This window comes from Populus trichocarpa, chromosome 2, assembly GCF_000002775.5.
Source record: "Populus trichocarpa isolate Nisqually-1 chromosome 2, P.trichocarpa_v4.1, whole genome shotgun sequence".
NCBI classification, from domain to species: domain Eukaryota; kingdom Viridiplantae; phylum Streptophyta; class Magnoliopsida; order Malpighiales; family Salicaceae; genus Populus; species Populus trichocarpa.
In genome coordinates, this window is record NC_037286.2 from 7,502,804 (window position 1) to 7,517,447 (window position 14,644).

At 33.7% G+C, this 14,644-nt stretch overlaps 1 protein-coding gene across 1 annotated transcript; it reads right to left on the reverse strand.

The window, feature by feature from the left end:
* Positions 1–6,850: 6,850 nt before the first annotated feature.
* On the reverse strand, positions 6,851–10,534 carry LOC7467186 (transport inhibitor response 1-like protein). Its single transcript, XM_002302292.4, has 3 exons — positions 9,487–10,534; positions 8,490–8,991; positions 6,851–8,404 (listed from the first exon to the last, which is right to left on the reverse strand). The coding sequence occupies exons 1-3, from the start codon at positions 10,131–10,133 to the stop codon at positions 7,646–7,648; spliced, it is 1,908 nt and encodes a 635-aa protein (XP_002302328.1). The 5' UTR covers positions 10,134–10,534; the 3' UTR covers positions 6,851–7,645.
* Positions 10,535–14,644: the final 4,110 nt, after the last annotated feature.

The window sequence follows — 14,644 nt, forward strand, 5'->3', positions numbered from 1 at the left end:
ACTCCCACTTCCCACCTTAGGTTTCGAAAGAGAAATTCCTGGAGATTTACATGGTAGTTTGTGTCTCAAATATATATGTACATATATATAGTATTGTTCCACTTTAGATTTTGGGTTCTTTATGGAAAATATTTTCTGATCTTTAAATTAAAAATCATTTTTCTTCCTCTAAAACTTATGTTTTTGTTTAATTGAAAAATTAATTATGATAATCAATTTTTAATAATATAATTAAATAAATAAAAAATCAACAAACAAACAAATTATAAGTCAGCTCCACCATTGTGGTGATTATGATAAATTATGGTGGGAAGGGGAGGGGCCATGCCTGAGGGGGAGCCAAGATTCTGCACCTTCGGACCATGACACTTACGCTAAAGGTTTTTATTTATTTAATAATAAAATATATATTTTTACGTTAATTAAGATTAAAATTCTTTCTCAACCGATTTTAAAAACACATCATTAATATATTCATATAAATTAAATAAATCTTTTAAATGTTAATTCTAAAGTTTCAATTCTTAACTAGTACATCAACTATCAAATATTTACTTACATCTGGATCTTGAAAGGAGATATTTATACAGGTATAGAGCTAAAAAAAAAAAAAAAAGAGGCGGTGGGAGATTTTTTGCATAGATGGAGATGGACCAAAATAACAGGGAAATTCCATTTTCTATGTTGTCACTGATGTGGACACGTAATTGGTTGGTCAGTGAGGACTGCACTAGATATAAAATATGGGGTTCTCGGACATTGTCCTCTAGATGTTCTTACAAGTTAGAACCTTTAAGTTATCTGAGGAGACCTAAAGTCAGATAAACTTGTATTATTTATGCAAGCATGTTTTTTTAAAAATAATTCATGACTTTAGTTAGATAGTCAGATAAACTGCTATTATTTAATTAGTCATTAAAAGATTATGTAATGATAATAAATAAATCAAATTAAGTCAAAAAGCCTTTTTACAAGAACATGAACCAAGAAAAGCATGTAAAAAAAAAAGTGACGAAGCTTAGATCCTATCCAATCCAATGTTGATAAACAAAATTGAAAAAAAAAAAAACTTAAGCTAACTTGAGCGAGCATGTTAAATCTGCAACCCGAGTTATGAGACTAGAATAAACCGCTATAAAGCAAATAAAAAAAATAACGAAACCCAATTCCAAATAAATTCAATGTAGAAGGATGAAATCGAGAGAGAAAAAAGTTAATTAACAAAAAGAAGAATAAAAAACACCAACAAACCGGCTAAATCACTAAACCCTGCGACCCGAATCATGTTAATGAGATAACTCAATAAAAGACAAATCGAGAAAATCATGAAACTCAAATCTAAAACAACCAAATGTTGAAAGATGAAACAAAAATAAATATTAAAATTAAAAAACAAATGACCAAAAAACTAGAGTCAACTTGGATAAACTCACTAAACCTGCAGTCCAAGTGATGAGATCGGGATAACCAAATTGAAAGGAAATCACAAAGTTCAATTTTTTTTATATAAAAAAAACAACACGGAAGGATGAGATTGAAAAAGAAAATTGGTGTAAAAAAAAAACCCTTAAAAAAAAGTTTGATGTTAATTGGGTTAAGTTTTCAAACTTGTGACTCGGGTTATAAAATTGAGATCACCCCATCGAGAGAAAAATAACGCCAGATTTTCCAACCAATCATGTATAAAAGGATGAAATTGAAAAAAAATAATATAAAATGACCTAAAAAAAGCAATCAAAAGAATGATGACCAAATTTTTTTAAAAAAATAAGAGGACAACTTAGATTGAAAGATAAAATTCAAAACAAAATTAAACTTCACAAAAGGATTCAAAATATTAAAAAAGTAGCGATTAAAAGAATAAGGGTCAAACTTGAAGAATAAAATAAGAGGATAACCTACAATTTTCTGATTGAAAGGTGAAATTAAAAAAAAATTAAATTTCATAAAAGGACTCAAACACAAAAATTTAGCAATATGAAATAACAATAAAATAAGAGGACAATTTTGAATTTTTATTGCGTAATGCAAATTTCAAGTAGAGAAAAGAGAAAAGAAAGAAAAAAATAGTCTTTCATGACAAAACATCATGATTCAGGCTGCACGACCTGCTCATATGGAAGAACACAACGTCGCGTCTATATCCACTGTAGAAGACTAGGTTTGGCCACTAGAAGAGGCAACACGTACAACCAGAAATCTGCAACCTCCCTCACTTTTTGACGTGTGACGTGTGCACTACACACGTCAACAAGTTAACTACAATTACCCATGTTTGTTCCAGCATTAAATTAAATTCTTGAAGCCTTTATTATTCTAAATCAATGGAATTTAAATATATTTTGACAAACTGAGCATCAACCGAGCACTATAATTTTTTCTTGACAAAGCGAGACCCTTATATCTAGGTAGTCAAAATAAGTCATTAAGTCAATTCTCAAAAAAAAAAAATCCATGGAAGGATCAGTTAAAAAAAAAACAACAACAAAAAAAAGAACAAAAATATTTGCCCTGATTGTGCAACCTAGTCCCTAATGGGACAAATTTAAAGGAGCTCAATATTTGTCAAAGTCTCAAATTAGTTCTAAAACTTTAATTACTATAAACTAATAAAATTATGTTTTAATTTGCAAAACTGAACAATGAAATATTTTCTTGATACCTCAAGGTTCCCATTCATAGATAGATAAAATAACTCATTAAGCCTAAACCCACATTATTGCAATATCAAAGGATCAAATAAAAATAACATAAAATACTAAAGAACAAGAAGAAGAAGAAGGAAATCATCGTGGATTATTGTTGTAATAAACGTTAATCTCTTCCTTGAGTAGAATAACTTTAAGAAGAGATTTAGGTAATTTTGTAATTTTAATGGAAACCCTTTTTTATTTTTATCACAATAATTTCCTTTGTTGAATAAAGTATGCATAAATAGATCATTGGTTTTGATGAATGAGTATTTTATTTTGAAGACAATACAAAAAACAACTAACTTTTGAACTAAGATATTCATGTGGCGCCAACATTTTTAAATAAACAAGAAAAATCAGAGACTTAGATCATTGACTTGACTAGATTTAATAAGTTCAACTAATTTAATAATATGATTAAAAAAATAACAATAGTAAATAAACTGAATTAAACCAAAAAAATTGACAATGATCAACTTAAAAAATAAACGCTAGCTAATATCATGAAAATATATCCTTTCAATGTTCTTAAAAGGTCTCTTTGATCGTATTTGATGACAAAGCAAAAAAATAAATGAGAATATAATAACCTTATAGAAAGTAAAATAACCCAAAACTCAATTTCTAGTGAATAAAATGTTAAAGTATGAAATTGAAAAGAAAAAAAAAACAAACAAATTGACTCGAGTTCACCCGAGTTAACCTATCAAATCCACGACTTGATCGTGAGACTGAGATAACCATGTAGAAAGCAAATTGAATAAAACTATAAGACTTAATTTTAAAACAACACAATGTTAAAGGGGAAAATTAAAAAAAAATAAGAAAAAACAATAAAAAAGATCAATTTAATCAAGATTAACCCACCAAACCCACGATCTAGGACATAAGATTGAGAAAATCCCATATAAAAGAAAGTAAAAAAAAATCATGAAGCCTAGTCCATAACCAACCTAATATTACATGATGAAATAACAAAATATTTTTTTAAAAAAAGAACTGAAGTTAACTCGGGATAGTCTTCAAAATTCATAACTCAAGTCTTGAGGTCAGAACTAACCCTATAGAAGACAAACCCAAAAAATTACAAAGCAAAATTCTCAACCAAACAAATAGCAATGAAAAGAATAAGAACTAAATTTGATATAAAAATAAAATGAAATAAAATGATGAGGGATGAAACTGGAAACAAATCAATTAAGAAAAGGATAAAGAAAATAACAATAAAAATAATCAAGATCAAATTTGATATAATAATTAAATGAAACTAAATGTTGAGGATCAAAATTGAAAAAAAAAAGCAATAAAAAGAGATTAAAAACAAATTAAATAAATAACAATAAAAATAATGATGAACAATTTGATATAAAAACAAAATGACATGAGATATTTGAATTTTGACAGCCAACACAAATCCTAATGAGAGGAGAGAGCAGAAAATCCAAAACAAAATAAATAACAATCAAAATAATAAAAATTACATTTCATATAGTTTTGGTGTTAGGAAGTGTTTGTTGAAGTTGTTTTTTTTAAATAATTGTTTTAAATTTTATTTTTTTAGTATTTTTTATTGTTTTGACATGTTAATATTCAAAATAAATTTTAAAAAATAAAAAAATATTTTAATTTTGTGCGTGCGGAAGAGAAAGAAAACAACATCTTCATTTGTACAACAAATAAGAACATTTTGCTTTAAATATCAACACTCAACAACTCTTATCTTGAGGCTTTGACATTTGAGGTGTTGTATCTTAATCTTAATCTTATTGCATGTATTTAACCTTGATAATTCAAGCCAAGTCAAAGGAATTAGGTTCGTGTCAAAATGTGCTTTTGTTTGCATATGATTGATAATTTGGTATGCCCCCAATTTTCAAAAGGATTAGTTACATATAATTTTCTTTTCTACTCCGGGTGGCTGCGATATTATTGCCCTCTCTTGGAAAACTCCATAGATCAAGGAAATACATGAACGCAAGAGTCCTAATTACCATCAGCGTCATGTTCAATGCTCAAGGCATCAGCTAGCATTCTATGCTATAATTATATACCTGCAGGCGTCGACTAGTTGAGTGGCAGGTAACCCAATTGTTTGGGAGTATTTTATACTTGTTGGGGTCTCGAGTTGGAGCCAAATCTTTCCTCTCCTCTCTACACTGAATCCAAAAACAAAAGGAGAGAAAGAATCGCGAAGCATTCAATATTTGTTTAAATCAAAATGAATCCTAGTAAATTTATTGTCACATCAGCAGTGCAGCTTCACTTTATCAGCACCGAGCAATCTGCATGCTAGGAATATGAGCATCAGATTTGCAAATAATAAAAACATGTATGATGGGGTTCACTGGGAAAAGCAAGATCGATCCTGGAAATAGTGCTCGGAAAAGGGTGCAATGCGTGTAAGAAAAGATATAATACTGCGAGTACCAGTAGTTTATGCGCGTTTGTACAAATTAAACAACGGAGATGAGAAGAGATTTAAATTAAGTGGAGCAGCACAAGGGAGCATATACTTTAGTGGTTGACCTCGTGCTTAGCTCAGCTATGAATGTGCTTAACAGACAAAAATAATGAAAAACCAAACTCTTTTTTGGCTTCACCGACTTTTTCCACGCCCACACCACCCACCGGATCACTTATCACCTGCCAGATGCCAATATTTATTTAGTTTTGTTGTAGTTTGTTGCTATTATGTACGTTAGCCCCTCTCTCTGACTCTCCATTATTTCTTAACAACAATGATATTATTATTAAATGCATGATTATAGCTTCTTATTGTCTTTTAATGTGTAAAGTTATTAAGGTATCCCACCTCCCATACCGTACACGTGGCCCACAATATTGATTGATCTGTGGTGGGGCAAATCTTTGAGATGGGCATCCACCAATCAGGGCAGCGAAGCCTAAACTCTGTCATGGCAACATATCATGACGATGCATCTGCTTAGCGAACAGTGCACGGCGTGGGCGAAACCCTAAATGGGTTGGGTTGATATCATGACCATTCAATTAAATGAAAGTCTCTCTATCAAATGATAGATAGATAGATAGATAGATAGATGGGATATGTTCATTAGGTAAGACGGTTTAATCAAGAGATGACACTACCACATATCCAAGGCTAAGAATTCGAGTGATGCCAATCCCAGTAGTCCTTGTGTGTGGTCATCGTCAGATCTCTTCCTTTCTACATGGGGACAAGGAAGCAGTGCTCAAAAAGAAGAAATAAAGGCAAGACTGTAAGCAAGGATATAATCAAAAAGCAGAGGCCACCATTGTTTGGCTCTGGTCATCCGTGGGATTGTTCAATCCCACCATGAGATCCGAGAAAAGCAAAATGGATAAGCCAAGGGGCAAGTACCAAAAAACTCGACATGCTTTTATGTTTTTGTCGAACCCTCGAACACGTACATCTTCTTATCCTTGACCCTAGTAGGTCTAACTCAAATGGTTTTCTTTTTACGGACGGTGATTTATACACATACATGGTTTGGCTGTCACTTGTTTTTAGCGTGGTGGAAGATGAAGAAAAACAAACAAGGGTTTGGTCAACTTGGAATAGATAGACCTGGCCTAGCTATGCGCTATGCCATGCTTCCCATTGCTTTTTCAAATGCACAGTCAGATTCCACTTCGATGATAATTAAGCTTGCTTTTACCATCTTGCCAGAGAGAACACCAACAAAGATGGCAGGCAGATGGATTTCTCTCCTGATAACGAGAGTGCAGGAGAGGACTTGGCTGTGACAGATCATCAGATTATCGGTCCCACCTCCAGCCATGGAGAGAAGCGCCGCCGTGATACAAGTCACAGGACACCAAAGAGACCTGTAGTAATTCTCAACCGCTAATAGATCAAACCACCAGATTCTCTTGTGAACAACCTAGTTCGCATTTGCAACACAAGTTACAACAACTCTCACGGAGGAACATGAGAAACGAGAAATGAGAAATGATCAGACCCGTCCATAACCTTGAGGATTGGGATTCTCACCCAGTGGAGCCCCACACGGTGGGCAAGGGGGGCTGCAACATGTACTTTTACAACACTTTCCATACATAATTAAATAGTGGCCTCTCTGTCAATTGATTATTCCACATTCAGGGAAATAAATGAGAGAGAGAGAGAGAGAGAGAGGGTATTGACACATTCCCACTAAAGATGTGTATGGTCCATGCACATGCTGCATATTTGGCATTTATTACCCATCTCACATTGGCTAACAATAAAATTAATAAATTCAACAGTCATGTGCTACAACAACACATCTGAAAAAAACAAACGTTGAGAAAGAGAGAGAGAGAGAGAGAGAGAGAGAGAGACGAATCAAGTCTGGGCATTTAGTTTTCACCAGCTACACCTTACGACTAAGCTACCATTTGAATCAAATTAAGATACTAACTTCTTTCAACTGCGATTGCTTGCTCATTGGTTTTGCCTTTTCTGATTCTCCTTCACTGGTGGCACTCAACGGAAGAAAAGATCCTTAATTTTTCCAAATCTCCAACCCATCTTGATTTCTTCATACAAAGAGGATAAAACGACGATTCTTTCCATTGAATATTTTATGCACCTCAACACCCATCCCTTTCCTCTGGGAGCCTTCTCATTTATGATCAAATGAATATGAAAAGCAAAAAAGAAAAAAAAATTAGAAGCATACCAATACAACAAGATCCAATGGTGGTCCAGTACCTTGCAGCAGATATATCCACCCCCCCCCCCACCCCTCCCAGATATGTCTGCCCTCTTGAAAATATCAGGCTGGCTTGAATGCCATTTGCAACAACACCGCCCAAGGACTGAAGTTTCACTCAACTTTCTCTAGCAAGGATCACCATGACTTTCTTACGGGCTATGAAAAAGGTACCCGTCAAATCTAATTTCGAGCAAAAAAATGCCCACAGCCACCATCAGAACAGCTGATGCAACTTCTTCTAGTACAAATGCCTTACAAGATGGAAACAAATCGTGGCACATCATGTCTTCTCCCTGCAAGAGACCGATACATGTACAATGTATCAACATACTCATCCATGTCCACATTATCTTCATGCTTAATCACTTCCACCACCAGGTGAGGCAATGCTTGAGCAATCTGTTGGCATCCCTGATGGGACAACTTGCAAGCGGACATCCAAAGGAATCTCATATTGTAATAGTGGTGCAGACCAGAAAGTAGAGCTGCATCCCCGAATGGACTGTCTCTAATCTCAAGCTTCTGTAATTTGGGACAGCCCTCAAGCACATACTTCAACCCCATGTCACTATCACCAGCAAAAGCAACCGATAATGTCCTTACAATCTTCCCATATTTTCCAATGTAAGCAAAAGCTCTATCAGTCAATAAACCAGATACTGCAAGTCGAGTGAGCTTCTTGCAATTCATGACAATGGCTCCAAACCCTTCATCCATAGGTTCTCCAGTGACATGATCAGGCTGGTGGAGTCCCATTATGCAGAGACGGAAGGCCACAAGGTCTGGGCAGTTCTTTGACATAGCTATAACAGCAGCATTTGTCATCCGCGGGCAAAAATACAAAATAGATTGGAGCTTCCTGCAACCCTCTGAAATCGCTTGGAGGCCCACTTCAGAAACAGGGCCCTCGATGTCCTCCCTAGCTTCAAAAGGGAAAACCCGAAGCTCACGTAGTTCCTTGCAAGTTGTAGCCACAGCCTGAAGTCCTTCATCGCATATTGAATCAAGAACCTGGACAATGAAAACCAAAAACATTCTCAGAACACACATTTCATGGCAGTTTCTGTTTAAACAAGGGACCCAACAAAACACATACCCAGAAAGTCTGAAGCTTGTGGCAATTGCTTATAATTGGTTTGAGCTGTTCTGCGCTGATATTTGCATAACTAAAGTTCAGTGAAGTGAGATTGGCGCAGACGGGGTATATTGCAGGCAAATAATCTGGAATGATTTCCCTGAATCCAGATAGGCAAACTAATGATTTGCAAGCAGCAAACGCAGAGCCATAATCTAGTTCCAGTTCACCTTGAGCCACATCCTCCGATTGGCTAAATGAGCCTGTCCCAAGATGTGTGAGCTGCGGTGCTCGAACCATTAAACGGTATAGTTGCCCAATTGAAACGAACCTGTTTAGCCTAAGTTTCTTAAGTGATGGGGACCTAGTCACCAGCCTCTCCAGTGCATCAAAATCAATGGGACATTCTACACAATCTAAAATCAGGGATTCAAGACATGTTTCGGTATCTGGAAAACACAAAATCCAATCCACTTCATCATCCGATACTTCTGATTCAATCAGATCAAGCACTTTGAGTTGCCTGTACACAAACAGAGCAGTACACAACATACTATAAGTCCACCAGACAACAACTTTCTCATCAGAAATTTCAATAATTTCAGTTCCACTCTTTTATATCCCCACTGCCCAAAAAAGCATCATTTAGACCAACAAACAGAAAAGATAAAATAAAAATCACCAACAATATCACAGCCAGCAAAAGTTCCAAAAGTTTATAGATCAAAAAGCTATATCCGTAATCACTAAATTAATTCCCCAATATCACAGCATTGCTTAGATTCAGATATTGCTACAAAAATCCATTTAATTAAACAGACAAACAAATCCCAACCCAGCAAAAGACCAAATCTTGAAACAGCTTCTAGCTCCACAAAGATCTAAACATTCATTCCATAAACATGAATCAAAACAAAGTTTCAAACTTTAACAACCAACCGCTAATCAAACAAACCAAATACCTAGAAAGATTAACTGACAATGCAATCAGATCTATGAAGGTGAAAAAACAACGTACCTGCACTTACTAGCCACAACAGCCAGTCCACTAGTACCAAACCCATCACAGCAAACAAGTGCGAGCTCTTTGAACCCCGAAAATGACTCCGCAAGCAAAGCCAGATCATCATCCGTCACTGACATCCTCTTCAAATGAATCTTCTCTAACCAAGGGTAAGCCTTTGCCATAGCAGAGACCCAAGGCGCGAAGTGGGCTCCCCAATTAGGCGGCATCAGGTTAAAATCAGCAAACCTTGGCTTTCCTTTTAGCGTCACCGAACGGATTCGGGTAAACCGCGACGTAGCGCGTTCTGGAGACACCGCGTAGCAGTTACCGATAAACAAATCGGATCGGGTCATAGCCTCGACCCGGTACCATAACCTACAAACCAATGACGCAGCGTTTCGGTCCTTACGTGAGGTTAAGAACCAGAGAACGTTTTCTAAGACGTTTTCGAGGACTTGGTCCGGGTATGGAGCTGAGTATTCGGGGATGGAAGACGAACCCGACCCAGACCCAGGAGTGCAGGTCCGTGTTGGGCAAGAGTCGTTGGCGATTGAATCCGACGGCGGAGATCGGTCGTCGTCTTCTGACATGTCAGTTCGATCGTCTCTCATATAATTAGAGTCAGTGTCTGATGATCTAGGCTTTTTGTTGGTGATCATATAAATTTCAGAGGAAAAAAACAGTACGATTTTTTTTTCTTTCTTAAGGTTTTCGATTGGGGAAAGTTTTGAGTTATTTTTTTTATCACACGAGAGAAGTTGAGTCTGGGATTATGGGCAGAGAGAGAGAGAGAGAGAGATGAGTGAAGAGAGATTGTGGGGAGGATGCAAGGAAGTAAAGGAATTTGATTATTTAGAGTATAATTGGTGACAAGAAGGGTGTGAAGAGTAGTAGGCTGTGGTGTCTACTAGACTGAGTAGCATTGGGATTCTCCATGCTGCCTTCTTACTCTCTCTCTCTCTCTCTCTCATCTGCAATATCCAATGGCTCTCCACATTTCTCCTCCATTATTTGGGGGTTTTCTTCTCTTTCTCCCCTCCCCTCCCCCTTTTTTAACAAAAGCTTTTTATTTTTTTTGTCTTTTAATTACTCATCCTTCTCTACTCACTCATTTCTTAGTTTTTCTTTTTCTTTTGGTTTTGTTGAAATGGAGCATCTACAAAGTTTTTCTTGGTTTTGTGAAATGACCCTTTATTTTTTATTTCTTTGCGGATGGCTCTTTATTTTCTTGAATTTTTATTTTTATGGCGACTGTGTTTGTGATAAATTAACGAATAGATATTGCTCCCGGTTGGGTTAGAAATGCGGTTTAAATGAAAATTTATTAAAATTTTATTTTATTTTATTTTATTTTTTATTTAATTTTTAAAATTTATTTAAAAAAACAATCACAGTTATACCGAGACTCCTCCTCATTAACAATGAGGTCTATTCAAATTTTACTGTCACCCTCCTAAGAAAGAAAGATGATGGAATTAATTCTCATAATTAACTTCTTTATCTTATTAATAAAAATAGAATCTATATCTATTTTGATAAATAAAAAGAAGAAGTAGTATTCATGTTTTAAACAATAATATATATATATAAATTTTGTATATTTATTTGATGACTGAGGTTTAGTCACATCCAATTATCCGTAATGGAAAATGAATATGAAAAATATAGAGATAATTGAATGTGTAATATTTGGATTTTGACCTCATTTGAATTATTATATTTGAATTATTATATTTGACCCCATTCAAGGATGGACGGAGAATAGCCTGGCTAAAGTGAATATTTATGAAAATGAAGAAAGCGTGAATCGATGATTAGGGAAATATCAGGAGCGGTTTTCACGAAAAAAAAGGTCTGTCTAGTCAACGGGTGGGAGTGGTAAATAACAGAAATATGACACTTTCTTTTCAAATGAACAAAAATAGAAGGATATTTTTGTAAGGATCCATTGTACTTCTAAGCAATAGCTTCAACTCTACGCGTTACTGGAGGAGAGTATAGTGCACGGCCCAATCAAAAGAAGTACCCAGAAGGTAGTTACTCAAGCTTCAGGACGAGCTCCTTTGAACAAAGGCTGACACAACCGATGTGGCACTGTCAGATTTATGTCTTGTCCACGCGGAAACTATTCACGTGAAATCACGCTCTTAATCAACCTTTATATCTTTGTACTCATGCATATCTCACTCTTACACGTGCCTGTTAAAGTTTTCATTTTGGTACGTAGAACCTGTTTCTCCGTTGTTTGTTAAAATTTTATTTTATTTTATTTAAAATTATTTTTTATTTTTAAATTATTTTAATACATTAATATCAAAAATAAATTTGAAAAAATAAAAATATTATTTTAATATATTTTAAAAAAAATAACTGCTAATAGAATACTGAATAAAACGGGTAAGCATAACTTGTTTTTTTTTCTTTCTTGGTAGTGGAATTGCTAACAACGGGTCGGAATACGGGACTTAAAAACACCGGATTTTGGTGGATTTTTATTATAGTCATATTTACATCAAAAATCGAAAATAATATTTACATCATATACTTGTGCAGTGTATTCTCGTGAAACGGTCTTGGCCAGTGAAGAAACGACATCAGCTACAATAATTAACTTCAACTATACACTAAAAGAGTTAGTGAATAACCAATCTGAAAATAGTATTTTACATCATGTACTTTTTTTTCTTTCTATTTTTAAACTTTTTTTCATTTAAATTCTTTTATAATCTGATTACATGAAAATAGGTTTTAAATTATTATAAAAATACAAAACTAAAAAATAAAAATGTAAAATGTAAAAACATAGAGAAAATATACAGTCAATCTTAAATTCACTATAATTTTTATTTTGGTTTTAAATTCTAATTTTGTTTATTTTCTAAATCATGTGTTAAAAAAAGGAGAAAAATTCACTGAAAAATAACTGAGAAAGAAAAAGTTACCGATTGAACCATACTTAAGAGAAGAAACTTATCGTTCTTAGGGTTGACAAGTTCTATTTTACAATAAGAGTTTAATGATGATGATTTTGAACCTTTATCTTACTGAAAAATATAGACCGGACTTGATTTAGAGTTTTTTTCATTTGATTGGTATTTTTTCTGGGTAATTTTGAGATGTTTTGAGGTTATTAGGTGGTTTATAAGGGTTTTTATGATATTTAATAGGTGTTTTTGAGTGAAAATGAATTGAAAAATAAATTCCCAACCCAATCTCATTTTATTTTAGTCACTATAGTGGTGCCTAAATTATAAGTTGGCACCTATAAGGCGACACGTCATTTGTTTTGTTTTTTTTAAATAAAATAAAAGGAAAATGATTTAAAAAAAAAAATATTCAAGCGCATGGGCTTGCCTCAAACCCAAACACCAAGGATTTTTTAATGGCCCAAACATATTGATTCATCCAAGCTTGTACACTTGGCCTAACTTTTTTATTTCAATTTCATCTTTTAAATTGATTTTTTAATGAATTTGTTTATTGGTGTTTTCTTTTTCAATTTTATTATTTAATATTTGATTAATTTTAGATTGCTCTTTATATTTTGTTATCATGTAATTAAATTAAAAAAATATATTGTTTAATTTATTGGAGTTCATAACTTAGATCACAAGTTTAACAGGTTGACTTGTTAATCTAATATATCTTCGTCTCAATGTTTAAAAAAAAATATTGTATTGAGTTTTTTTTTTAAAGTAAAACTATGTTTTTACTATCTATGTTGCCTAGACCTTTTTCTTCATTTGTATTTTTTATTTTGATTTTTTTATCTTTAAACATGTCAAGTCAACTTAGTCATTTTAAGACACTTCTCATATAATTTTATTTGAAACCTCAGCTAAGCAAAGAATCAAGTCAAGATTTTTCAAGTTTGACCCCACTAGACTGGGTTTAATGACAACGCCAGTGGGTTTCCTGTCATTTAACATTTATTTTTTACATTAAAAAAAGTTTTGCGAGACCTACATGTGTTTGGACTCAACACGTGGCTGAACCGAATGACGTTGGATCTCGCAGCTCGCCACATCCACATGTACCTAGGCAAGTACATATGAGTATAGGGAGTTTCCGGACCTAATATCTTGGGGTTCAGTTACATGCTGAGCCCAATTACATATGAGTATGATGAGTTGAAAGATCCAATATTCTTAGGTTTTGCTACACGCTAAGCCCAAGTACATGTGAGTTTGAGAGCTATTAGATCCAACATCTTTAGATTCGGTTACATGTTGAGCCCAAACACATATGAGTATGGTACATGTGGGTTTGACGAGCTGCCAGATCGAATATCCTTGGGTTCAGTCACGTGCTGAGACCAAATACATGTATAAGCCCCATGGTAGGTCGTGATATGATCAAATAATTAATATATTTTTCCAAGCGTAAGAATTTCAAAGTAATAAATAACCCGACAAGACCAGAATCGATCTACAGGAAGGTTAAGGATACAGAATCACAAATAATAAAAGAAACAAAGTTAAATATATCTAAAATATGTGATATTGATGTAAAGATTTAACATAGATAAAAACAATTGATAAGATTAGAGGATCCACTAATGACATTTTAAATAGGTATAGTTCAAACTCTTTCTATTACTCAACTGGAAACCTCACAAAACAAGGTTCCAATCAGATAATATATCATTAATAACTCATTTTAAGTTATCAACATGATCATATTAACTATTTTTAATTACTTTATTTGAGCAATGTCAATACTTGTAAATGTTATCAAGTATTTATGATGCTAACTTGTGTCAATAACAAATCAAGATCCTTTCATAGCACAAGTGTCAGTTCTTCATGTGGTAGGTTATGAAAGAATCAAGTATTTGTTGTGTCAAGGATTGTACACCACGAACCAAGACTCACCACTTAAGAAGAAGGGTATTAATATTGATCAAAATAACATTTATAACACATGTTAATATCAAACTTTCTTAAATTTAAACATTAAAGCCCATGTTAAGTTTGTACTAAACTTATTTTTATATTATTAGTGTAACCTTTTCACGTTGAAAAAAATAAACTTAACTAAACATAATTAAAAGAAAAACATAAATAAATTAGATAAGAACATAAATATGATATAAATTAACTAAGTATAATAAAGAAAATGATAAGCATAAATAAGAGATTAATGATAATATGACATGAAATAAAACTTG